Source organism: Stegodyphus dumicola, chromosome 1, assembly GCF_044657685.1.
Source record: "Stegodyphus dumicola isolate Sdum_Otavi_A_Nest chromosome 1, ASM4465768v1".
NCBI classification, from domain to species: Eukaryota; Metazoa; Arthropoda; class Arachnida; order Araneae; family Eresidae; genus Stegodyphus; species Stegodyphus dumicola.
In genome coordinates this window covers 154,317,599-154,341,891 of record NC_140768.1, presented here as the reverse complement: position 1 = coordinate 154,341,891, position 24,293 = coordinate 154,317,599, and the positions used below count along the sequence as shown (strand labels likewise).

At 34.9% G+C, this 24,293-nt stretch overlaps 1 protein-coding gene across 5 annotated transcripts in view; it reads left to right on the top strand.

Moving 5' to 3' along the window:
- The window catches only part of LOC118200338 (protein Obscurin-like), a 500,451-nt gene that overhangs the window by 330,779 nt on the left and 145,379 nt on the right, over positions 1–24,293 (top strand). For all 5 annotated transcript variants that reach the window (XM_085822284.1, XM_085822292.1, XM_085822266.1 and 2 more), the window contains 4 exons: positions 879–993; positions 2,694–2,863; positions 8,728–8,878; positions 14,029–14,198. In XM_085822284.1, the coding sequence (XP_085678410.1) occupies positions 879–993; positions 2,694–2,863; positions 8,728–8,878; positions 14,029–14,198 (606 nt within the window). The remainder of the gene's footprint in view (positions 1–878; positions 994–2,693; positions 2,864–8,727; positions 8,879–14,028; positions 14,199–24,293) is intronic.

The window sequence follows — 24,293 nt, the reverse complement described above, 5'->3', positions numbered from 1 at the left end:
TAAACGGATGCGAGTGCTAGAATTGATGTACTCATCGATGGACAGGCTTGGTAGCCGTGGGATCGTGTTTTGGGGAGTACTTCCTGAGCTTAATTGGTTGAAGCCAAGAGGAATGCCAACTTCTTTGATGATTGGGATGAACATTTGCAGCTTGATGAGGACTTATTCAGCTTCGCTAAGTGATTAAGGTGCTTTTCCGCTGTTGAGAACTAATAAATAACACTTATTCTTCACAAATCTGTCTGCGTAGGATCGTGGTTGGGGGAGGCGACTTTCTGTCTAGGGAGTTTTTTACATCCGCGAAAATTTGCAGTGTGACACACTTATACACAGCTTGCACATTTAAGAGGATCACCTTTCGTACATTTAAATAACGCTTGAGCGTCGCCGCACTTAACACAATGTGGTGTTCTTGGCAGCGATAACACTGCAAAAGGCCAGCAATTATATACATTATGAGTGCTATTTTGTAATCTGTTTAATGGGTAAAATTGTACTAACGTTTAGCTCCATTAAGGGGTAAAGACCTATATAAGATTGTTTTAAAATGCATATAACGTTTTTAATGCTATTCAGCATTCGAAATCAGCTCCCATCTATGTTCAATGTTCCATAGTTATAAAAATTTATTCTTTTGTTAGTACTACAGATCATAAGGCAATAAACCCATTAATTACCTTTTGGTTATTTTTCTTATATTCATTTTAATGTTCCAGACTGAAATATTTAGATACAGTTATAGCTACTTTGAAAGAATTTTCTCCGTTTAAGGGTATCATAAACATGTACTTCAGACTACTGATTAGTAATTAATTGATAAAGTTTAACATATTTGGTTATATTCGTTAACAAGCTGTAATTTTTATTTTTATTTGCAGTTCCGGGTAAGAAACCTGCTATTGTTAAAGAATTGAAAGCTGCAAAATTAGTAGAAGGCGAAGAAGGCAAATTGGAATTGGTCGTTTCCGGATATCCTATGCCCGAAGTTGCATGGTGAGAAATTTATTGTTTAGTTTGTAAAATAAAGATAATGATTTATCTCATTTTTGAATGTGCAGTATAATTCGAAATATTCAATGTATCTGGTGTTCTAAAATTCGGATAAGTGAGTTGTCTTTTATCTGTAAACGCAGTGTGTATTTCCAGTTATACCCAGTAAATGAGATTTTATTTTTGTTATTTACGTATTTAACCTCAACCATTTTCCATAAACACACACACAAAAAAGGGGGGGTTAAGGATATATTATGCGATCTATCGCTTTTAGTTAGTTTATATTTTAGATGGCACCACTAAAATTCATTGTTTTTTAAATCGTTTCTTTTTCCCACCATTTTATCGCACGATTTAGTAACAAAGGTATTGCATTTTTTTATTTTATAAAGTACTTTACTTGAATTAGAAAGAAAAATTTTGAAACTGAGAGTATCGCACTGCAAATGCTTCTGCGTTATCTCGAAGAAGCATGGTAGAGATCCTTCAAAAAGGTGATGGGTGTTTTTTGGCCATGATGCGCGACATTCGTAATGTATATGGCTGAAAGATACATAGGAAAAGCCCTTTTAAAGGAAGCTTCTGCTATAAAGGAAGGAACACCATGTAGTGGATTCGTTTCAAAGTACATGATCCTGGCATCAAAAGAAGCATAAGTTATTGGGCATCAGAATGAGCATCAGTATTTGGGCTTGTCGTCTACAGAAAATCACGCCGTGGAACCATTTCAAAGTTATGGGATTCTGGCTCAAGTGAGGGATGATGGCCACGGTTGTTGTTATCTTATCCATATTGCATGGGACAATGGCTGCCAGAGCCTACTCCGAAGAGAGATTGGACTTCTATTTTCCACCCCCAGTTTTTAGGAAGAGCACTCCAGGAGGATTTGGGGGCTCCCAACTCTCTCCTCACCCACCAGTCCACACGAGAATACTTTCGGCTCGCCACATATTTAGAGTGACGCCATGCCGCACCGACACTATACATTTACAAACATCCATGTCTTACCTGGGATTCGAACCAGGGTCCTTCGGTACCCTAGTAGGCTGCCCTAACCACTAGACCGTCTGGGTGACAGTGGCTACGGTATAAAATTTAATTAGAGAAAACGAGTAAACAGTGGCTATGTAACGTTAAGTAGTACGATTATTTAATTTTTATCTTATATATCCGTAACTTTTGTATGTGTTGATTATCTAACTAAACAAAGAGGGATCCCTTCCTTCACATTTTGGCCAGCATGTCTGATTCATGTTTCACTGAACCTGCGCAGACTTTCGTATTGGATGGGAAAGTAAGTTAAGTACCTTAGGCTTTTATGTTGCATAAAATATAAATACGAAACTGTACGATTGCTCAATCTTTCAACAGTTACACATAACAACGCGTCAGGTTCCCTTATACCTAGGTAACTCCGAAGCTTTTGACACAGGGCCAACGATATACCCTAAAATACAATTATTTGTTAGATATATAAAATTGAACTTTTTTATATACACAGTAACAACAATCTTTTGGAGCAACACTTGCAATTTATCTGACGTAGGTTAACTTTGAAAGAAAAGAAAATATATATGATGCGACAGCATATTCACGCTATGAATTTCTATGATTTTTTAATTTATTTTTTTGTTTCATTTCTTTCTTATATTTATACTAAACGGGAGAATCGCTGAAATGAAACCCCCTTTTTTTTTCAGGATGCACAATGGAAAGAATGTATTAGAAGGCCAGCACTGTACAATAAGCATAGATGAGAAGGGATTAGCAACTTTGACGATACACAACGTCAAATGTGAAGATGCTGGAATGTACACCGCATTAGTTTCAAACAAATCTGGAAAAGCTATGAGTGAAGCTCCAGTTATCGGTAAGATGCTTAGCTTATGAGTTTATAATTTTATGGAAATCAGTTTCTTGCTTTAAGGTTTATGCAAAATATTGTAGTCCTTTTTCATGTGCCCAACAGCGGCCGAGGGTTCGAATTGCTGAACACTGGTAATTCCGACTTGGGCTGAATTCCAGTCGAACGAGCTGTCTGCAAGGGCGTTTTAGTGGTTTTTCCTGTGTGTAACGTGTATACAAGCCAGTTTCGCTTAGAAATTCTTCCACGAAGGCATCCCTCCCCTTAGGCAGATAGCAGTAGTGTGTTTTGCCATACTCAATTAAACCAAACTTGGAAATCGTTTTTACGAAACCATGCAGTCAGAATACAATTGTTCTATTCTAATTTAGACAGATTATTTTTAGTTTCCCCCTCCCCTTCATTGTTTTACTGCTAAAAAGTAGTTAACATATAAGTTAAATATACACCGCATTAATTGCCTATCTCTTGTAGTTTAAAGCATCCGAAAGAAAATACAGAATTTGTAGAGAGATAAGAGAAGTTTAAAGGATTCATTTAAAAAATTTTATAACAATTTAAAATTTTATCATTTCCAGATTTTACCTCTGTATTCTATTCAAAAATAAGGTAGATAGAAAATTTTAAAAGCATTCATTTTAAATTTTCACATATTTTTTATTTAAATAACTAATGAAATATATTTTTTATCTTTGGAAAAATTCACTTATAAGTTACCCTCCATTCTAGAAAAAATTTCGGTAACAGCAGTCTTTTGCGGTGTAAATTCGAACATACATTTCCAATTTACTTAACATAGATTTTGCTGTGACAATTATAATATATTAAATCATATCTATTTATCGAATATATCTATTAAATGATATCAGTTATAATATATTTTATCATATCGATATATAGAATACATCTATTAAATAACAGCAATTCTAATATATTGAATCATATTTGTTTATTGAATATATGTATTTAATAATATCATTTATAGTACATTGAATCATATATGGAATATGTCTGTTAAATAGCATCAATTATAACACATTGAATCATATCTTTATTAGTTAGAATACATAAAATCATATCCTTATATCGAATAAAAGGACAGCTTTATAGTGAAAAGATTGTGGAAATGGCAAAAACTGTGACTTTCATGCATGGATCCATTTGACTTCTCAAAGGATATGACACCAATCAACCATATATCGAATATATCTATTGAATATAAATTATAATACACTGAATCATATCTATATATCGAATATATCTATTGAATGATAATAGTTATAATACAATTAATAATATCTATATTTCGAGTATATTTGTTGAATAATATCAATTATAACACATTGAATTATTTCTATAAATGGAGCTGACAATGGTTAAGTATTTACTTTTTTTATTGTCGAAAAGAGCGGATACACATAAAACATATACTAGTGTTTATGTAGTATTTCTGCTGGGCATATACAATTTTAAAGTAGAAAGAAGTTATGAAGACTCTTACCTGACTGGAAATAAAAGTAAATTTCAAAGGACAGGAAGTCACATTCAGGAAGAAGCAAAACTGCTCTTTTTATGAAATCAGATCAAATCGTACGCTTGTGTTAAGCTGAATCGGTTCCTTTTTACGACTCACCACTCACTAACAATAAAATTGGTGAATTAAATTTGAACCATAGAGTGAATCAAGATCAGTATGCGAAGAGAGAAAAGAATCGAACGAGGAATGAGATCGGATCCAACCATTTTTCTTTGCTTAGTTTCTTTCAACTGTAATTTTGAGATCCGTAAAACATTGTTTCGACTTCAAACTAAAAATAAAATTCTAGAAATAAAAATTATTAATAAAAATTAGGAAGTGATAAAAATTAGATTTTCTTTTAAAAGGAGGATAATATATCCTTTCTTCCTCAAACTGGGACTCGAACTTTCCTAGTACCCTTCCAAGAAGAGCTCCGGAAGGAGCTACCACTTTGACACATTTTTGATTAAAGTATTCTATGTGGAATATCCATCAAAATCATGCATAATTACTGGAATGTTTTCGGAAATTTATATCTTTGGAAAAAGTCACCGTTTTTATTTAAGATTTTAGTATTTTATCAAACATGACTAAAATTTTACCTTTAGAAATCATTTTTTATTGCAATGCTCAATCCATTCGATTGACAGTATTATGTACAGAATAGTATAGTAGCTTTAGATATCGAAACACGCACGTTTTTTAATGACATAATTCTAGTCCAGTCTTTCCTAATACTTTTTCTAATATTTTCACCTTTATTCTTATATTCTTATTTTCACATTTCGTTATTATTTCCCTCGACAGAGGGCAGTATGTTGGTGTTCATTTTTGTCCACCCATTCCTTTTGATATAGATATGGTCGTCGCTCCTCCCATTTTGCAAAATATTTTTTTTTCTCCTGAAAAAGGAAGAACCCGTATTTGATTGCCCTCGAATCCGCTAAAGTTTGGTTCAAAATCTACGCAAAAATAAACCTGCTGTGTTACTTAATTTTAAATAATAGTTAAGTACTTGAAATAAGAATAATTATGCTCGAAATTTGTATTACTGATGTCTCAAACCTCACGTAAATCATGAGTATACAGTACATTAGAATAAGATCGAATGTTTATGTCTTACTTGTTAAAAATTTTATCAACTTTGTACTATTAAATTTTTTTTATCATTAAATAGATAAGTGAAAGTTCACTTACCTTCTAAATAGGGCTGCCCTGAACTGCCTTCTTTCCTTCTTGTCGGTATCCGTCTCTATGATGAACTTCGATTCACTGCGCAACACCGCTATAAACTTTTTAAGAAATTTTAATTCGTATGAAAGATATCTACAAAATATTTACAAGTTATAATGATTACAAGCATAATTTATACGGAGACGGTCTATCGTTATACATCTGTTAGACGCGTCAGCCGTTCAACTGATTACTTTTAGTCTCTTTCGCCAGAGGGCGTTTGTGGAAGTAAAGTTCTAGTAAGCAAACGCGACACTCCCACCTTGAGGTCCAGTATCAGCAGAGGATGGACCTCAACTGACCTGTAGTTCAAGTCTTTTGAGATTTCGTCATACTTCGAGTTCTGTACTTCACTTGTATATCCGACTCGGGTGTAAAGTTGAGTTCAAGAGGTATGAGGTTCTTAGTAGGTCTTATAATCTCCCCTTGTGCAGTTTTCAGTTTCACTAATCTAATGTGTCCGTCGTGGGACGGAAAAATTTCCAGGATTCTAGCTAAGGGCCAGTTTATCCTTTTTTCGTTGTTGGACACAATTACAAGATCACCAACTTTCACAGAAGATGGTTCGCGGATGAATTTTGAGCTTTGTTTTAGTTGCCCTAAATATTCTGATCGAAATCTCTTTCGTAATTCCTTTCTCAATTTGGCTCTGTAAAGGTATCTTTTATTGATGGATTTAGAATCCAAAAGATCTAATTCAGGAACTCCAGTCTCTGGAATTTCTGTTAGAAACATTGCTGGGGTGAGAGCTCTTAAATCCTTTACGTCTTCTGACAAATACGTGAGAGGACGGTTATTCATAATGCTCTCGCAGTCACAAATGATTGTCAACAATTCTTCGTAGTTCAGAGAAGATTTTCCTAGTACCTTTCGAAGAATTCTCTTTAGTACTCCAATTAATCTTTCCCACCACCCTCCCCACCATGGCGAGGAAGGGGGGATAAATTTCCATTCAATTTTCTTAACTGTTGCATTTTCTAAAATAGAATTCCAATCTATGGTCTTAAACAAATTATTTGATCCAACAAAATTGGTTCCATTGTCGGAGTATACAGTGACAGGTCTACTCCTTCGAGCGATGAATCGCTTGAACGCGTGCAGGAAACTTTCAGTTGATAGAGATGAGAATAGCTCTAAGTGAACTGCTCTATATATTGCGCAAGTAAAAATGACGATACATGTTTTTGGCCTCCTTTTAAAATTAAGGGACCTGTCAGATCAACACCAATAATCTCAAAAATTAAAGCATCTCTTATTCTGTCTTCAGGTAGTGGCGCTTGAGGAGTCTTATATGAATCAGAGTCGAACCTTCGACATCGTACACAGTTTTGGATAACCTTGCGTACTGTCCTCCTATTCTTTATGATCCAATATTTTTCACGCAAAGCGCAAATAACGAATTGTACTCCAGCGTGACTTAGCCTTTCATGTTCAGATTTGATCAGTTTTAATACTAATGGATGTTCTGAGGGAAGTAAAACTGGGTAACGAAAGTCAGCGTCATCGTCTCTCTGAAAGATACGTGTCTTCACTTTTATAAGGCCACTGGAGTCCATGATAGGTTCTAGAGCACGTATTCTTACGGAAATTTTACTTACGGAATAACTTACGGAAATTTTGAATATCATTACAATCTTTTAGAGGTCTTATTTTCAGTAATTTATCTATATGGGCGTTTATCAGTACATCTTTATTTCCAAATCTTTCTGTGAGGAGTTTAACAGAAGTTTCGTAATTTTCTTCGGTTAAATCGAAACCGTCAATGGTGGTGCCTCCCAAAAAGGATTTCAAATAATTAAATTTGCTTATAGCGTCAAGCGTTTTATTTTGGTGTATGGCTGATGAAAAAGTGTTCCAAAATGTCAGCCATTCGCAGCTCTCTCCATAAAACTTCGGAATCATAAGTTTAGGAAGCTTCACATTATGACTTTCGATTTTAACGTTTTCTGTAATACTTTCACTTAACTGTTCAGTGCTTCTTAACACACTAAATTTTTGTTGTTCTATATTAATTTCTTTCAGTTTTTTGTTAGCTTTGTATTTAAATGTAGTTATTCTTTCACGATATTCGTCAACACCGTTTAATTCCTGGTCTAGATAATTTATGTCTATTAATTTTTCTATATCGGCATCTATTTGTTTTAACTCGTTCGATTTTTCATTTAAGAGTTCTAAGGAAATTTCTAGTTCCTTTGCATTCACTTCTGTTTTTGGTAATTCAGTTTCGATTCGGCCAATTAATTTTGTAACGGCAGCCCTTATGTGGCCGCGTTTCCTTTTCAATGTATCGATGAATTCCGTCATTATTTAATATTCAATAATTCAACAACTATCAGCAATCACTAATTATTTATGCTTATGTATTATCTATATAACTGATATCAATTTAGACAGTTTCAATAGTTAGGAAAACAGCAGTTACTGGCAGTCCCTGTTCGGGCGCCATGTTAAAAATTTTATCAACTTTGTACTATTAAAATTGTTTGATCATTAAATAGATAAGTGAAAGTTCACTTACCTTCTAAATAGGGCTGCCCTGAACTGCCTTCTTTCCTTCTTGTCGGTATCCGTCTCTATAATGAACTTCGATTCACTGCGCAACACCGCTATAAACTTTTTAAGAAATTTTAATTCGTATGAAAGATATCTACAAAATATTTACAAGTTATAATGATTACAAGCATAATTTATACGGAGACGGTCTATCGTTATACATCTGTTAGACGCGTCAGCCGTTCAACTCATTACTTTTAGTCTCTTTCGCCAGAGGGCGTTCGTGGAAGTAAAGTTCTAGTAAGCAAACGCGACATTACTATTATGCAATAATTATGTTTCTCGTGAAGTGATTTTCATGAATACATTTAACCAAAAACGGCTTGCATTCTTCCTTTGAATTAATAATGTCGACTTTATTACATATTTAAATCTTTTTTTATTGATGAATTTCAACCAATTTAAAAAATTTAAAATTTTTTCTGGGCAGTTAAGGAACAAAATATTATAGAATTCAGCGTTTTTGTCAAACATTTAAGTGTAGAAGTAAAGAAGCATGCAAGCGTGTTTCCCATTTCGTTGCAGTAGGGGAATTCCCAATAAATGTATTTTCTTTTACGTTTAGTCGTACCCATTATGAAAGGAGAAGTAGAGAAGAAACCTACAAAGGTATTCGAATTTCTGCAGAGTCTTATGCCTCAGTTGGTACCGGAAGGAAAACCTTGCACCTTAGAAGCAAAAGTGACAACTGATCCTAAGCCAGTTTCAGTCAGATGGTAAGCCAACTAATAAATTAAAATAAAAACGTTAAATATATATTAAATATATATTTTGATTCAATTTCATGAGTGACTAACTATATTATCTAAATCTTAACGATTACCATAAGTATACTTTGGTAATTTCGTAATGAGAATGTAAGACTTTCACTCTGTAAATCTCAGTTACTGTAGAAAGTGACGAGTCTTAGGAACTAGATAATGAATAATCGCATAAGTTCGTGTGACAAGAAACAACAAGATAGAAGGGTAACTAACCCTTTATTATTCTAATAAGATTTAACAAAACTCCGCCTGGGAGAGTACAGTCAAAGCCGACACTTGAGCTTGAACTTAAGAGACTAAGAATTCAACTAAAACTAAGATTAACTAAAGAAATATAGCCGAAGCTATCAAAATTCAAATCGAGTTGGTCTCTTAACTTATTTGACTACGAAGCTCAGAAGGGCCTGAGTACGGCCGAGCGTAATAACAGCTTTGAGAGAGAGAGTGGCCAAAAAGGCAGACGCGCGTAAATCAGAAACTCTGATTCTCTCCGAGTCTGTAAGTAACTTCGTGGTTTAAATACCGCTCCTCCTCATTAAATATTCAGTAAGATTCCAAAACTACGTTCTGGCCGGAAGTAGTAAGTTGAAGTTAAGAATTTGACAGGAAAGGAACTTTAACTTAAAATTTAACTGTTAATAAAATTAACATAATCCTTACAAGTTAAACTGCTAGCGTCAGTGTGAGCTTCATCTGCATCAGTAACTTCATAATGAGTTAGATTTCTAGCCTCAATATAATTTCGCAATGAGTTAGATTGCTAGAGTCAAAATAGTCTGCCTGTAATAAACTTGTTGGTTATAGCTATGTGTAACAGAGATATCTACTATGAATACGTCTACACTTTAATCTACTGTGAATACGTCTTCGAGGCAAATAAGTTTTGTACAATTTTCTGTAACAAATTATTAAATACAAAACGGCTTAAACAGGATTCATCTGGTTATGAAATCCTGTAGTTTCCAAGTTATGGGTTGCACATGTTCTTGATATTCATATAATGAAAGATATTATATAAATGTTTTAATTGGTACATGCAAACGGTTTTGTGACACATCGTCCAGCAGATACAAGTTCTGCTTAAAAGTGGGGATATTAGTTCTTTAACTCTCGATAAAAACCAAAATCTGTTCCTCTCAAACCTCTTAAATGCTCGTATATATGAATTTTTGTTGGAATGGATTTCTTCCACCATGCCAAGTAGAATGCTACAGCTTAAAGAATAACCTTATTAAGTTAAGCGATTACTTTTCTCTTGGGAGACCTTTGTGCGGTTTCACCTACTATGTCCAGCTTCTCCTTAGGACAGGATTGCAGTTGCGAGCATGAATAGCTAAACATTGACGCTAAACAAATGAGAGGAAAGGTGAATTCAAATAACAGAGCTGCTTTTAATTGCTTCCAAAGAATGATTGACATGTCAATTAACAACTCTCGAAACCAATGAGCCATGTATTAACGTGATGGGGAGGAATAATGCACTAAGTACAAAATGGATGCAGTCGTTCAACGATCTACCGATGTGTGATTGCTCGGGTATTTTGGGAGACTTTGCTGTGAAAAAGTTTTTTGTTTACAAATGGCAGGCCCTCATCCGACTTCGGCTTGGCCACTACTAAGGCCAGAAGTTGTGGTCAGTTTATTAGGGAGGCACCTAATAGCTGGACCATATTTGCCTCCTATGAAGGGACGGAACAGTTACAACCATGCCTTCTCAGGGATTCGAACCCGAGCCCTTTGGTATCGCAGTCGGCTCCCCTAACCACTATACCGTCTGGGCGGTTTCTGCTGTGAAAGAATCTGAGTAGCGTTTTTTGGTTTAGAATATGAAGGGTTCTTATCCGTTGCTATTGTGAAACCCTCATTTAGAAGATACGTTGATCAGATCGGGACAATAATACTGTTCCGCCAAGCCACCAGAATATTCTGTGATAATATTCGGCAGATTACGAAAACTAGTTGCTTGAGTGACACTAGACACCACCAACTGTGACGAAACAGCGGAGAAAATTAGACAGAGTACGTAGCCCACAAAAATCAATAAATCGGGCTAGCTGAGAATTCTGTTCTGCTCAGAAGCCTAGGTTGTTATGACATAAGCATATGTGTCGAGTTTGCTCTACATCTAATAAATTATCTTCGGGATTGTGGAAGAACAGGTAGATAGATTGTCATATGCACCATATAAAAGCTATGAATTTAATGTCCAGAAATTATTGTCGATTACAGAAGCTGAACTTTAGTTGTAAACTGAGCAAATAACTATTTATTTCATGTATTATTAGTCCAAAACGGCGTTAGCCGAGATGGCCTATCAGTTTCGAAGCAGGATTTCACGTCATCCACTATAAACGGCTGTATCGCTTTTCAAATTGTTGTCACCAAATATTATTGAACTGTATTTTTTAACTAAGCTGAATAATAAAGAATCTGCATGTATGTTCCTTGTACTGTGAAAACAATGATTGTTAAACGTAGTTTGTAGAGTCATTAGGTTATTTTGAAGAAGGAGACATGAAAAATGAGCAGTGCCTTCGCCGAGATTTCGAACCTCGGATCTCTCGAATACGCGCAGAGTGTGTTGACCACACCACGAAGGCATGTTCAGAAGGCGTTAGAAATACCTTATAAGTTTTTTCCCTGAACATGTGCACCTGGAAGCTCCAATTTTATATTCCATATTTTTCAAAATGTTAACGAATTTTTTATTAACATATTCGAAGATTTGACAGCGAGTAGTGGCAACACTGCATGGAATAAAAATCTTTATCTCCAACGCGCAGGACTTTTTATAGGAAATTCTAAACTATGCTCTTTGATTTTTCAACTGGAATTTTATATAGCATAGGTGCATAGAAAATGTTATTTAATAAATGAAGTTTACACAAAAAAAAAAGTGTTTGGGAGGCTATTTTACTAAGGAAACTGAATCTTGATATGAGGAAAGACAGAAACAAATATATAATTATATGCCTTCTATTTTAAAATAATAGATATACAGGGTGATTATAATTAAAGTTTAAATTTTAAAACGCTATAAAAAAAGAACCACTGATGAAAATGATGTGAAATTTGAAAGGAATGTTATTGAAGAAGGCGGAAAGCGTATGGCAGAAGAAAAAATTTAGTTTCGAAAGTTAGCCACAGATGGCGCTGTAAGCGGCAGAATCACGACGAGAAATGATTCGTAAAACAACGGCTAAGGTGGAAGTTACACATTAAAACGTATTGATAAATTAGAATTGTTGAATTATTTTATTTGCATGACTGTACATATCACATCGAAAGGGACAAATCGGTTTCAAGAGTTTTGCGGCGACGTACCGCATAAGAACCATTCATCAAAGAAGTTCGGAACTGTCGCGAGACTGGCGCAAAACATGTTCAATATGGTGTCCACCATTGTGTGCAACAAGTTGAAAGCGACAAACAGCATGTTCCACAACGGATTGCAGTGTCTCCGGGGTGATGTTCAGAATGTGTTGTGAAATGCGTGCCTTTAATTCCGCTAATTTGCAATTGGAGCACGGAACACAACATCCTTCAGATATCCCCACAGCGAGAAATCACACGGAGTAAGATCAGGTGATCGGGACGGCCAGGCTGTAGGGAAATGACGGCTGATAATTCGAGCTTTCCGAAATGGCGCCTCAGCAGCTGCTTCACGGGATGTGCAATGTGCGGAGGAGCGCCATCTTGCATAAAAATGATTTCATCCACACATCCATGCTGTTGCAGAGCTGGAATCACGTGGTTGCGCAAAAGAGACGCATACCTCTGACCAGTGACGGTTGCGGTAACAGGACCGGAAGCACCCGTCTGCTCGAAAAAATATGGTTGTAGGATGAATGATGCCATAAAGCCACACCATACCGTGACCTTTTCAGAATGAAGTGGTACGGGGTGCGTTGCCAATGGATTTTCTGTTGCCCGTATTCGACAATTCTGGGTATTCACGTATCGTGTCAGATAAAAATGGGCTTCATCTGTCCACAAAATTTTCCACGGCCATTCATTATCCACTTCCATGCGAGCGAGGAATTCTAACGCAAACGTCTCCCTAGCTGTCAGGTCAGACGGAAGCAACTCCTGCACATAGCCAATTTTGTACGGATAGCATTGCAGGATGTTTCGTACAATTTTCAGCACCGTGCTCGTAGGCCTGTCCAATGTTCGGGCAATTCCTCGTGCACTGCACGGTTGCATACCACCGGCCAACCCCTCCTGTAATGCTGGGGCCACTTCTTCAACTACCGTCGAATGCACTCGTTTTCTCCCTCTAGCAGATTGCACATCAAACGAACCTGTCGTTTCGAATTTTTGCATCATTTTCTTTAGACCTACGACACTCATTGGACCAATGCCTTCTTTTATACCCTTCAGTGTCCTGAATTTTTGCAGAGCTACTTTTGCACAATCATCATTCTTGTAATACAGCTTTACCAGCAGAGCGCGGTCCTGCAGTGAAACACCCATGGCGAACGTCTGAGACGCAAAATGAGGAACAGCCTGGTACCTGACGGCTTTATAACACTGAAATTTAACTAACATTTTAATTTACGTCTTTTTCCGCTTGCAGCGCCATCTGTTGCTAACTTTTGAAACTAAATTTTTTCTTTTGCCATACGCTTTCCGCCTTCTTCAATAACATTCCTTTCAAATTTGACGTCATTTTCATGAGTGGTTCTTTTTTTATAGCGTTTTGAAACTTAAACTTTAATTATAATCACCCTGTATATTTGTACTTTATGTTTTGACAAAATCTGAAGGTAAAATGAAAATATATAAATGAAGATCTTCGTAGCAAATTTTTATTCGATGCGATGCGCTACAACAGTGCAATTAATCGGTAAGTAACAAAGTGCGTATTTAACCTCTATGTACTAAAACATTTTATGACAAATTATTTTTCGAGAATACTCATTAGTTACATTGCGTGAAAATGAGTCGTTGTATCCCAAATTTGCTAAGTGTTCTATTTTTTTAGCTTTGCTTAATGTGAATTAATCACCTTAGAACTGTTCTTTTCATGGAAACTTGCATTGAATTTCTTAAAAATTATCATTTGCAACTGTGGTTATATTTTCGCAACTGCATTCTAGGACGAAAGATGGCAAGGAAATCCCACCTTCGGAACGATTCCAGATGTGTCAGGACACAACAGGTTCCTTGAAACTTTGCGTAGATCATATGACGCCATCGGACAGAGGCAAATATGCTGTCACGGTGTCAGACGGTAATACAGAAATCAGAAGTGAAGCGATGGTGAATAGTAAGTGTTTCAAAGAATTATTTTGTTCACTGCAAATTGATGAAATAAAAATCTGTGAAAGTTTAAAATCGATGCCTCTTGATATTTTTGGTGATTTTTGATGCCAAGAAGCAATGTTTCCAAGGCGACTATCATCCGAAACAACGCTGAAAACATATGTTAAAAATACAAATTTAAGTTCTATATACTAAAACATAAACAACCCCCGGATCCCTCCCCGGGGCGCTAACCCTCCAAATTGGGGGTGGAAAATAGAAAAAGTTCAGCCTCTTTTAGGACTAGGCTCTGACAACCATTGTTCCATGTCATATGGACAAGACAACAAACAATAAAGTACTCATCTCGTTTGTTTTTCACCTCCTTTGTTCTTTACAAATCACGTAGAACTCGGTCACTAAACTAAAAAGCTCCAATCAGATTAGGCTTGAGAAAAACATTGGCACGTGTAACAACAAACTGGCTGCCATAACTTCGGGAAAACAAATCCGATTCTGGGTTGTCAGAAAACTAGCAGCAACGTGGATATTTGGTGCCAAAATCAGAGGGTACCCCATTTCTACACTAGAACCCCAATAATGGTTAATTATTGACTTATTAATATTGTGTCCTGTTGAGCATTTTTATAACGAATAAAAAGCTATGTGTTGTAAAATGTTATGCTAGAATATCAGCATTCACGTTCAACGGAAATATATCTTCGGACATGGATTCACTGTTTCTTGAAATGGATAACATTTTTATTGTTTCGGAATAGAGATAATTCGAGATGCAATATGTTTAGGCTATCTAGACTAAACTTATAATTTAACAAAAAACTTATAATGGTACGAAGATAACCTTTAATAAGGTAGAATAAGCCGATGCTATCGTGGAATAGCAGTTGGTAACGGGCCTTCAACAGGCGAAACACACTCTAGCTAAATCACTCTCAAATCCTTACGTGCTAGCTAAAATTTGCATTAGGGCAGGAAAATGGAAAGGGAGAGGTGACAGAATAGATTCGGAATATAAAGTAGCTGGTTATTTAACCCTCTCAGCGGCACAGGATTTTATATCCGTCATGTGAAGACCGGTATTTAAACAGCATTTATTAATTGCTTTTCTATAATTACTTATTTTAGTATTCATTTTCGTAAACTTATAGTCATTAAGATTATTAAAGATGTTATTAAAAGACATTGCTAAAGAAAGTAAGAAGGGAAAATATCTTAAATTATAAGCTAATATGCGCGAAGTAGTAAAACTTCTGATGACCGTATAAAGCCGGTCATAACGTTTAGAGAGTTAAAATAAATACTTTACAAACTATTATTTAACTGAGCAAAAGTTTGTTAAATTTTCATTTTTTCCCCCTGAAACAAATGTTTTTGTAATTTTGTAGTTAATCTGAAATATGCTCATATTTACGAAAGAAAATTTATGAAGCCTCACCACTCCGCCATAAAAAAATTAGTTGCTTTCGAACATGAGACATCTACACTTTATCCGATAAGAAGCAAAACACGGCTATGATGATAATCTCTCAGTTTCAGATTCATAATGCTGACAATGATTTTATGAGTTCTGTATAAAAAGTTATCACAGACAAGACTGTAATATGTTTGCAAAAGTTTCAATATCTGTAATATATTAGCATAATTTGTAGTTAATCTGAGTATGCTCATATTTACGTTAGTAATATTATTATTTACGTTAGTAATATTATTTATGTTTCTGCTGCGAGCATATTTACAATATATTTACAATATTTGCATAATTTTACTAATCATGTAATTATTATACTGCATAAGTTTAAGACAATTTAAGAATGTTAAGCGGGAGGAATTGCTTCAATAATTTGCTTGGAAAAGGCAAACGTCTTGAAAAACTAAAAAATGGAATTCTAATTGAGGAACACTTTTATGTGATTTATCATTTTTTGAAAACGGTGTTACTATTTGAAGGCAGTTGGATTTACGTGCAGGCTTATTTTATTTTTGATTTAAAGCTTCAGATTCCGCAGCATTAAAAATGTACAGCTCTTCGAAAGGATAGCAAAACTTTTGAGGTTATTCTTTACCTCGTTTTACTGAAATAAATTTACGCCTTTCTGTCGGAAATCGAAATAGAAGTATGGTAGGATATATTAAAACTGTCTATTGAACTACAGTAATTCTTTGCTTAAAATTATTATTTCCAAAAATTGTATAAAATGACCAGAAATACATACTATAATACATTAAAAAAATCTGAAAAATTTCAGATTTTAAATTACGTCCAAAGGGTCGTTTTTTAACGTTTTGTGAATTACCTTTATTTACTAAATATCATGTTCTTCGCACTTAAACCATAAATCTCAATTCAACAGCAATGTCGCAAAATAATTTTAAAATGAGCCTATCTTTAAAATTTCCGATACACAGTTTCGCGCGCTGGAGTTAAAAAGGTTTTTCCCCACCCGTAGATTATCACCATTGCTTGCTTTCAAATCGTTGAGGTTTTTACTCAAAAATTCGTTAAAGTTTTACGAAATATGGAATCGATAATAAAACAAATTCCAAATTTCAAATTTGGGCTTCCACATGTCTGCAATTCGCATATTACGTCATTCAAAATTCGATGGCTCTATGTACCGTTGTTTTATCACAATGTGAGAAATATACAATACATATATTTATGCAGATTTTTCATTATTTAAGGTATCCGACCTCGTTCGGGTACCATTTTTTTAAAAATGGTTTTTTATTTTAACTATAAACATATTAATTTGAAGATAAGCATATTAATTAATGAAAACAGCTTAAAACGTAAGGCTGAGTAGTTTTAATTTTGAAAAATAATGAAAAAAAGGATAATTTTTCCTTAAATTTTGCCTTTACGGCAACAACTACGGTGAAAAATTTATATATAAATATGCAGTTTTTTTTAATTTGTATTTACATTTACACTTGTTTTGTATGCAATGAAGCAAAATAATTAAGAAATATTTATATATTCTTGAGGATATGTCAAAATGTATAGTATTTATTGTATATTTTCCTATTATTGCATTCAAAATCTAAAAATAAAAAGTAACAATTCAACTTCTAATTAATATTTCTAAAATCTTCCGCTTCAGAGCATGCATCAGATTATATGAAACATGTATAGAAAGCATCATTTAATTTTATCGATAAAATTTTGAGTTATGGCTGTTACTATTGGCAATATTTACAGAAAAATCATTTTTCAGAAAACAAGTTTAAGTTTTCATAAAACAATTTCTTAGTGAAAGAAGCATCTCTGATAATTAAAATTCGCCTGAGTTGTAACTGACACGTTATTGTTTCTTCACACACTTTGCACTTTTTCTTTCGAACAGAGCGTAAATTTTTCTTTGGGTTTTTGTAAAACTTGTGGAATGCCGCCAAGAGTCATGATTTTGCACTTTATCAAGTTTTCGAATTCCCTGCTCAGTGTAAAATTCAGAATACATACCTAACCTTGAATATGCTTCAAGCAAACTTATAAATATATCATTAAATAACACAATACTTACATTTGCTCCAAACATTAATGTTCGCAAGTTTATGAATGTTTCTTTCGGAACAATTTGCAATAAAATGCCATTAAAACGTTCCCTGATATTTTGAGTTTTGTCATGTATGCACTTTTTTAATAACTCTTGTTTATGTAATCAACTCCATATATGTAGGTTTAATCAAAATATGTGTTGATATACCAGAGGTTTTTGCCTGATTTTTTTTCTTCCTGATTTTTCCTGATTTCTGCAATCGCACATTCCAACTCATTGATCGAGGAGAGCATTGGTTTCAAAGAACTACAATGGAACAAGCAGCTAGTACAACCTGCTGCATCTCAATTAAGTTTCCACATTACTTTTAATTGCAATTCCTAATTCTGCAGTTTTTCAATAAAAGAATCAGCCAGTTTAGCTTTTCCTTTCAATTCAGGAGCTGAGTTTTTTACTTTTCTTAGTCTACTACTAACCTTTTCTGTAGATGTCCAATGCATTCCAGTTTCCTGACCGAATCTTTCCCATATATATCTTTCACAGTTAAAAACCCCTTAGAATCCCCATCCTCATAACACTCCGTGTACTTTAGCTTTCGTAATGTAATAATACGTCATTCAAAAAGCGCATAATGTGCTGAATATGTCGTGCTGAAGATTGCATTCAATTCTATTTATTTTGTTGCAAATGATGCAAAAATTTGACATAGCTTTCAAATCAAGCACTTTATCAACGCTAATCGACAAAGCAGTGTAATACTTCTTTGGCGATATCAAGCAACTCCAATGATGGAACACAGCAATAACTTTTATTTAACACTAAAAAAATAGCGACATACAAACAAGAAGAGAAAACATATTCTATAAACTTATTTAAAAAATAATTACATGCTTCGTGCGAGAAAATGCATGCAGCTCTCGAGCCTGCATTTCAGTATTACCAGTAATCTGTACATTATTTATTATTCATCTATTTCAAATGCACGAGAGATTAATAACGATATTAAAGCTGTTACAACCTCTCCCCCAACGGAGAGACTTTTCCCCGGGAAAAGTCCTGTAAAATTTGACAGTTTAATAAGCTCGGCTTGCTCATTTGCTTAAAGAGAAAAGGTAACTTCTCTCATAAGTTTCCAAATTTCAGGTCAAAAATTTAAAGTTTTAAACAAATACTTTTACACCACATTTAAAAAGAAAAAAATGGAGAACGTTCAAATACATCAGTTGATCATACATTAAATAATAAAATAAATTCTGAACGTAGTTACATACACTAAGAGTTATTACATTACTTAATTCTACTCAGAACATCTACGTTCTTGTGAAAAGATCCTTTGCGATGAATGACCTTAAAATTATAAGGTTGTAATGAGAGTGCCCAGCGCATCAATCTAGAGTTACATTTGGCGTTGGATTGTAGCCAGACGAAAGGATTATGATCAGTTTGAATCAAGAATTCTTGCTGACCATCCAGATAAAAATGCAGTTTCTTGATAGCGTAGATGATAGCAGCGCACTCCTTTTCAGTAGTACAATAATTCTTTTCAAACTTAGTAAATTTTTTGCTTATATACAAGATAGGATGTTCACGTTGTTCATCATCTAATTGGCATAGTACTATACCCATGCCATTGTCTAAGGCATCGGTTTGTATAATAAACCTTTTATCAAAATCGGGAGCATACAGAATTGGTTTCTTGCATAGCAACTCTTTTAAATTTTTAAAAGCTTTGTCACATATTTCAGACCATTGTATATTTTCTTTTTTTGTTACCCCCTTCAAAGCGTCTGTGAGGGGTGAAGCAATTTCCGAAAATCTCGGTATGTACTGGCGATAATACCCTACCAGTCCTAAGAAAGCACGTACTTCTGTTTTGGTTTTAGGTGTAGGATACTCCTTTACAGCCAGGATCTTTACTTCATCCGGGGTTCGTTGTCCTTGTCCCACAACATGGCCTAGGTAACTCACTTGATCTTGTGCAAATTTACATTTTGATGGTTTTAGTCGTAAATTTGCTTTCTGTATTCTTTCTAGAACAGAAGTTAAGTTTTTAAGGTGCTCTTCCCAGTTTTCTGAGTACATGGCAATGTCATCCAGGTATGGTACAGCGAAACCTTCGCATCCAGCCAAGACTTTAGTCATAACTTTGCTAAAAAAATATGGGGCATTTTTTAATCCAAAGGGTAAACGTAGAGGCCTGAAACTTCCAAAACTAGTTACAAATGTTGCATATCTCTGGGCTCTTTCTGTTAACGGAATTTGCCAGTAGCCTCTAGATAAATCTAATAGGGTAATATATTTTGCTTTTGCTACAGTTTCGATACGTTCTTCAATATTAGGCAAAGGATAGTATTCAGTTTTAGTAACAACATTGAGTTTACGATAATCAATACAAGGCCGAGGATCCATTGATGAAGATTTTATCAAAATCATGGGAGATGTATAGTCCGATTCTCACGGCTGTATAATTTTAAGATCGAGCATTTTCTGTATTTGCCTTTTGAGAATTTCAGTTTGTCGGGGTGACAGTCTGTATGGCTTTATTTGTATTGGTTCGTTATTTAATAGCTCAATATCGTGACAAACTAAGTTTGTTAGTCCAGGATTATTTGAAAAACAACCAGAATATTTCCATAAAATCTTTCGTAAATCTTCTATTTGCTCGGATTTCAACCTTTTCTCGAGTTCATTCTCCTCTATGATGTCCGAGAAATTTAATATACTTGGATTGGAAGGTAAACGAGGAATGTCCATTTCTAAGTCTCCTTCCACTTCAGTTATCATATTAATCATTTCTGGTCTTTTGTAATATGGTTTAAGCATGTTAATGTGATATACTTGATTTGGCTCATTTTGTTCCTCGAAACTTACAATATAATTGGTTTCTGAAATTTTCTGCTCTATTTTTCCAGGTCCTTTCCACTGTACTTCTAGTTTATTTTGACGATTCGTTGATAAAACAAGAACTAAATCTCCTCTAGCAAATTCTCTTTTCACTGCGTTTCGATCGTACCATGTTTTCCTCCGTTGTTGAGCTTCTTTCATGTTTTCCACGGCACGTTCTTGGCATTTCTTCATTCGATTAATAAGTTCGAAAACGTAACTGACAACATTATTACTTTCTTCTATCGGTTTTAGCCACTGCTCATAAAGTAAAGTGACTGGCGTTCGTAGGTTTTTACCATGAACTAATTCTGCTGGTGTAAAACCAGTGCTTTTGTGTGTGACTGTTCTGAGAGCAAAACGAACTGATGGTAGACAATTCTCCCAATCCGAAGTCGCTCCTATATATACGACTCTTAACACCCTTTTTAGCGTTCTATGGAATCGCTCAACGGGATTACTCTGCGGATGATACACAGAGCTTCTTACATGTTTAATGCCGAAACTCTCCAAAAATTCCTCTGTCAAAGCACTGGCGAAAGAGGTTCCCTGATCTGTTTGGATCACTTTTGGGAAACCCATACGACTGAAAATCTGTAAGAAAGCATCAATCACAGATGGCGAAGAAATGTCTGTCACCGCAACAGCATCTGGATATTTGGACGACATACACAGAGCTGTAATAATATATTTTTTTCCAGTCTTTGAAATAGGTAGCGGACCAACGGCATCGACATTTATTTTAGTGAATATTTCGGAAATTACTGGTACTAATGTCATTGGAGCCTTCTTTTTGTCATTTCCTTTTCCAGCGCGCTGACAAACATCACAGGTTCTTACAAAATCTTCAGTTTCTTTGTAACACCTCGTCCAGTAAAAATATCTAGCAAGTCTGTCTTTGGTCTTTTTGACACCCAAATGACCAGAAGTTCCTTCGTGGCACATCTTTATAATTGACGGCTTGAGTTTTTCAGGTATAACGACAAGCTGTCTTTCAAAGCCCATTTTATCCGTCGTTTTTTTAACTAAAAGTTCTTTTCCTGTCAGACTATAGTTCTCATTTTTGCATGTACCTTCTTTAACTTCTTGGATGATTTTAGACAGTTCCTTATCAGCAAGCTGAAGTTGTGCAATTTCTTCTGAGTCAATGTTTGCCAGTTTCATGAGAGTTTCATCTTCCGAATTTAGCTTCAAAAACTATAAATTATCTTCTTCTTCAAAAACATCTCTGGATGCTTTATTTTCTTCCTTCATCGGTTTTGCATCTAATGGTTCTGTGAGACTAAAGGTGCATCCAAGAGATAATAAGAGGTTTTGTTAACAATAACATTTATTTACAAGAAAATATACAAAAATTTTCAATTAGAGATATATTATTAGGCATCTCTGCCTTCCACGTCTTACACCTTTAGTATCCTGCCTGCCACTGACTATTAGGACGAACGCAGCGCCCTCTAGTCAGAATGACTCCGGAAATACGTAATACTCCCCACCTGAACTCACTTGAGTTCACTTACCATTGAATTTTAACTAAATTTACATTCAGGAACCATTTAAAATTACAAGAATAAAAATATAAATAGCATATTATATCAAATACAAAGCTTCAAAATTATTCAGTGACTTAACATACAAAAACCAATTACACTTTTAACTTCCAAAGAAAATTGTTCAAATATCAAGCATTAAAATATAAGCACAATTAAACTATCATTAATACACAGATAGAACATTAACAGGTTGCAACTCAATTAAACTAACACAATTAAGAATTAATTTCCAAATTATACACAAGTTGTACTGAGCGTTTTATTTGTCCTTTAGGAGTCTGAATAAGAAGAGAACGAACTTTTCCATCTTTTCCTGGATATAGCTCTAATATTTTCCCCATCATCCACATATTTCTGGGATAACGCTCATCATTAATCAAAACAATATCATTCACTTTAAATGAAACTATTTTACCTGGTTGTGGAGAAATATAAGCTGATCTTAGATTAAGTAAATATTCCTTTCTCCACCTGTTCCAGAAGTGATTCAAAAGTGTTTGCTGATATTTATATTTCTTTACCAAAGAATTCCTATTAACATTTAAATTTTCATTTTTATGTTTTATTACAGGTAAAGACACCAATCTTTTACCAATAAGAAAATGAGATGGGGTGAGTGGAGAGGGTTCTGAGGGTTCGTTGTACAGATACGTGATAGGCCTGGAATTAACCAGAGCTTCAATTTCCGAAAAAACAGTTTCCAATTCCTTCAAAGATAGAGAGGATCGTACAACAATTTTAAGCAGGTTTTAACCGTCCGTATCTGTCTCTCCCAGAAACCTCCCCACCATGGACCTTTTTCAACTATAAAATTCCAAACTATACCTTTAGAAGCAAACAAAGTTTTAACTTGATCATTATCTATCTGATTCCACCATTTTTTCAATTCACTATTTGCTTTTTTAAAAGCTTTGGCGTTATCAGAATATATAGTGGAACATAATCCTCGACGAGAAACAAATCGTCGGAATCCTAACAAAAAGGAATCAGCACTTATGTTAAGAACTACTTCTAAGTGGATAGCTCTTGTCACTGCACAGCTGAATATAAGTAAATAACACTTTGAATTAAAATCACGAACAAAAAATGGTCCGGCAAAATCCACACCGCATACATCAAATGGTGGATGCTCTTGAATTCTGTCAGGCGGTAAAGGGGCAACCACCTGCATTCCAGATTTCACTTTGAATCGTCTACAAATCAGACAGTTATTTAACACTTTTTTCACAAACTGACGACCTTTAACAATCCAGAATTGTTCTCGTAAATGTGTTAAAGTTGCATCAACACCTAAATGGCACATTTTAGTATGAGAATCAGAGATAAGTAGTTCAACAAATTTATCATTAGATGGAAGAAGCCAAGGATGTTTGGCTCGCATATCGTTACTTGAAAACTGTAAACGTCCTTTTAAACAAAGTAAGTTATTATCATCAAGTTCAGGATTCATATTAAATATGCGTGAACTCTTATCGATAGTTCCTTTAGAAAGAAGTTGGGTAACTTCTGTACTATAATGTTTGAATTGAGTAGCTTTGATCCAAAAACGCAAAGCTTGCTCGAGTTCTGGAGCACATATAGGTCCATTTAATTTTGTAGAATTAGGTTTAGAATTGTGCACAAACCTTTTAATCCAAGCAGTAACACGCAGTAATCTACTTAATTCGCTGAAGTCATTAACGTCTAGTAATGACGACATAGGTAAGTTTCCATTAGCTGAACTGGTTACCATGGAATTAACCAGTGCAGTCCGTCGCTCTTTCACTATAACGCGTTCATCACAGATGTCATTAAAATGTTGTAGCGATTCTTGAAGAGGCCACAAGTAAAGTGGTCTAGACAACCAAACAGGGCCTGACCACCACAGAGAACTTGTAAAAAATCTCCTAGCCGATTCTCCTCTAGTAGTAAGGTCTGCGGGATTGTCGGAGCCACTGCAATGGTTCCAACACTCTGGTAGAGTCAGCGACTGCACTTGAGCTACTCTGTTGGCGACAAATGGTTTCCATTGTTTAGAAGATCCTTTCAACCAATGAAGGACGATTTGAAAGTCGCTCCAAAAGAAAATTTGTTTCGCGAAATTAGGAAATAGACCTTGTAAATAATTTCCTAAACGTGCAGCGAGGAGTGCTGCCATTATTTCTAATCTTGCAAGAGTCAAAGTTTTTA